General features: G+C 39.7%; 1 protein-coding gene across 1 annotated transcript; it reads left to right on the forward strand.

Moving 5' to 3' along the window:
* Nucleotides 1-1,183: 1,183 nt before the first annotated feature.
* Nucleotides 1,184-1,915, forward strand: LOC105005896 (glycine-rich RNA-binding protein GRP1A-like). The gene has a single exon (XM_013132757.4). The coding sequence runs from the start codon at nt 1,255-1,257 to the stop codon at nt 1,672-1,674; it is 420 nt and encodes a 139-aa protein (XP_012988211.1). The 5' UTR covers nt 1,184-1,254; the 3' UTR covers nt 1,675-1,915.
* Nucleotides 1,916-3,859: the final 1,944 nt, after the last annotated feature.

Below are 3,859 nucleotides of genomic sequence, written 5' to 3' on the forward strand. Positions count from 1 at the left end.
ATATACTAAAACTAGTATATCCCATGTCATATCCCTCTCTTATTTAATCACCACCCACAGTATATGAATGTATATCATTTATTTGTGGGTTTTTAGGTTTCTAGTCCCCTAAGTGGTATTCTGGGTATGTGTTAATGTACTAACCGAATCAAGGTGATTCGTAAAAATAGGAATCTGTATTTTGGGGAAATTCGATGAATGATTTGAATGGTCATTGTTGAATATTAGAAAATAGGAACACCCTCAAGTGCAGTGTTTTGATATTTCAACATCTCAGTTCGACAACCACAGCATTGGAACTCCTTGTCATTGTAGAGCAGCGGTCAGAAAATAGAATTATAGACGTCTTTTTCCTGTGCCTGGGGATCCATAGAAGATTGGGTGTGGCAGCCTGTCCTCACTCACGAACGTCTGGAATTCAGGATTGGTTACATGCTGTTAAATAAATCTTAAGCAAAACGTACATTTTAGCAGATTAAAACTATTTTATAATAAATTCACAGACGGGATTTCATTTTTTCGATTAGACTAAATACATGTAGAATTACATTTTCTAGCAGCGATAATACAATTATTTGACCATCATTTGATTTGTCTTCGGATTTAGACTTTTTCTTTGCCTCGCCAGAAACTCTCTGGCGTGCCCTTGTGGATTCGTAATTTGAAAACGTCTGGTCTGGGTCTGTATTTCTCGATTGCAACAACGTATGCACCGTTGTCAGGCAGTATATAATCCCCCATCCATGGCAAATAGCCTTTAGCATTACGTAAATTGGATAAAATACTCAAAACGTTGATACAACTTATTTATAGTTTAGAGACAAGAGAAGGTTAGAGGTTTGCTGACGAATATCGGCTAGAGTACATATTCTATCTAATGAGCTATCAGGCTAAAACTACCGTTTGACAAGGGTCAATTTGACTAAACCACATTAACTTTATGGACAGCAACAGCTTGTCAAGTCCATTTTAATCGATTAAATATTCCTCCTAATGCATTGTTCAATCGAAAATGTGGCTTTTGTCATTAACATGGAATATTTAATTGGCGGGCTCTACATTATTATAACGTAGGTTACTTCACGTGATGATTGACAGTTTACAGCAAATTTGTAACCAATCAAAACTGTTGTTTTACTATGGGCGGAGTCAAATAACTCTTTATAATATTTCGCGGCGGCACACCCTCTCTCTTCCGACGTCGTACCTCTTGAATCAGTAACTATTATAGCTCTGTCGAGAAAACAAAGAACGATGTCTGACGAAGGAAAGCTTTTCGTCGGTGGCCTAAGCTTCGACACCACAGAGCAATCTCTTGCAGAAGCATTCTCCAAGTATGGGAACATCACCAAATGTGATGTTATCATGGACAGAGAAACGGGAAGACCTCGTGGATTCGGCTTTGTAAAGTTCGACAATACCGAAGATGCGAAGGACGCAATGGGGGCGATGGACGGCCAGTCTCTCGATGGAAGAACCATTCGGGTGAATGAAGCGGGCCAGGGTGGCGGTCGCGGCGGCGGCGGTGGTGGAGGATACAGAGGTTCCCGAGGTGGCGGTGGATATGGCGGCGGCGGCGGCCGCAGCTATGGCGGTGGCGATGACCGAGGATACGGAGGTGGTGGCGGATACAGGAGCGGAGGTGGTCGAGGTGGATACTCCGGTGGATATTAAACCACCACGCGGCCATATTGCCGCAACTTGAATTTCAAAGGAAATCGCGTAGGTTGCGGCTTCCCCAATTGTTTTCATCAATTGGAGGCCCTTTCCCGTTTGCAGAACAAAGAGATGTTGCGGACTGTAGGCCCTGGGTGCCATAGGACCAGGATTCAACAGTGAAAAGACACTGACAAAAGGACTCCCAGAGTGCCATACTATTTCTATTCGTTAAAAAAAATAAAGCTTTCTTTTACTTTGCATTGTGTAATGAATTTCTGATTTTCTAATTGTTAAAATGACGATGTCCGCACAAGAAAATATGTGCGCACGCTGTGTTCTTTGAGCATTCTTGGTACCTAGCAACTTAGCATTCACTCATGGTACCGGATTGCGCTGGTAAAATCCATACGTGTTAAGGTCAGAAAACGGTGTTTATCATTTTGTCCACGTACGCTAGTTTATTTAAAATGTAATTAGTTGACTAATTAATTTGGATGAAAGCGTTCAGCGGTTAAATAAATAGACCACTCTTTTCCGTGGTTTCAAACATGGCATAGGCCTGCGCCATAGAAAAATACAACCACTTAGAGAAATTTTTACCACAAACATCCTCCACAACCACCATTGCCTCTGAGGAACAACGCACATGCAGTAATACTCCACGGGTTTCAAAATCCCATTGATTAAAACGTATTAGTTAGAACGCGCAACCTGGTAAGGTTTAGTAATCCTACAAAAAACGTTTAATGTAAACCGAAAGACAGTCCAGGAGTACGGTTTATTTTGGTGATAAATGTTGACATTTCGCTGACAAACCCTCCTAACACGAAACCATTGGTGGACATTGCAAACGCGAGGGGGCTGTAGGGAAACCACTGTAAGAAAGAAACCATTTACAAATGGTGTCAAATTCAGATACATTTATAAGTACAAAACATTAGTAGACGTGTATTTCACGTGAAAGGCTTTACAATATAGATTCCAGCATCTCTGGAACGGAATTGCACAGGTGTTGTCTCAAATAGAGCTTAACTATGAGCAGGCCAACACAGATCTCTGGATGTGGGCTCTGTTGTACAGAAGTGAGGACACTATGTTTTAGGCTTCCAGCACCTTTGCTGGTGCATGTAACATGCATTCATTATTGATCTTTGAATACCTTTCTGGTACTGACAAATGCAGTATAGATGTACAGTATAGAAATTAAACACTGACTGCATATGTCATTTGCAGTTGTGCCCTTATTTATTACCATGTTCAGGCATTGTACACTTAGTGCACACACATATACTCACTCACACTGTTTGCAAATTTGTTTATGTTCTGTTTTGATGAAAACAGTTGAAATTAACAGTTTTCTACTTTGTTACACATTGGTGACTTAAATGTTATGTAGTAAAATAAACCCATCACACTTTCTTTCAAAATGCACTTCCTGTTCAAAGACAATGCTTAGATATTTTATTTATCAGGTCCTACTAATTCCAAATAGCTAAGAGAAATTAAAAATGCATACATTATCAAAGCTCAGGTCTTTCTGATAAAAATATCTGCTTTTCTGACATGATCTTTGACTGAAAGAGATTTTATTTAAACTGACTGTCTATACTGACCTAATGACATCCCTGTAAAATATAAGAACACCTTCAGAGTCATTTCCTAGAAGAGGTAGGGACTACTGGGTAAAAGGTGACCTTGAATCACCTCTGTGAAGATCACAAGCATGTCTATAGTACATACGGTCTCTGTTTGGAGAATAGCTTAGCCCTTCCCTGAACCTTCATCAATTAGCATCGACAGAGTATGGATCCTCAGGCTTTGTGGAGAAACTGCTTAGCGGAGATATTAATGGTGATATAATTAAGTGTTAATCCAAATAACTGTTTTTGGTTGGGGGAACAAGATTTTTTTTGCGGAAGAGTAGGCTAATGCTGGTGGTTTTTAAAAGGCTTTCATCAGAACTCCAAATATACACTTGTTTTACTCCAATATTTGTAAATTTGACACAACACATGCCTTATAGCATGGTTTAAAAAAACTGACATCATGGCCAGTTTAATCATCCATCTATACATTTAAAAATGGATGACATTCCTCAGTTCTATAGCAAAATGGACCAGGAGAACAATTTATTGTTATATGATGCAGGATTCTAACTTCTAGAAGTACACTCAGAGCAGGGTATCTACACATTTGTTCA

Source organism: Esox lucius, chromosome 13 (genome assembly GCF_011004845.1).
Source record: "Esox lucius isolate fEsoLuc1 chromosome 13, fEsoLuc1.pri, whole genome shotgun sequence".
NCBI lineage: Eukaryota > Metazoa > Chordata > Actinopteri > Esociformes > Esocidae > Esox > Esox lucius.

Bases quoted from the DNA above. Each gene is read 5' to 3' on its own strand.
- LOC105005896 (XM_013132757.4), top strand. From the start codon at position 1,255: ATGTCTGACGAAGGAAAGCTTTTCGTCGGTGGCCTAAGCTTCGACACC.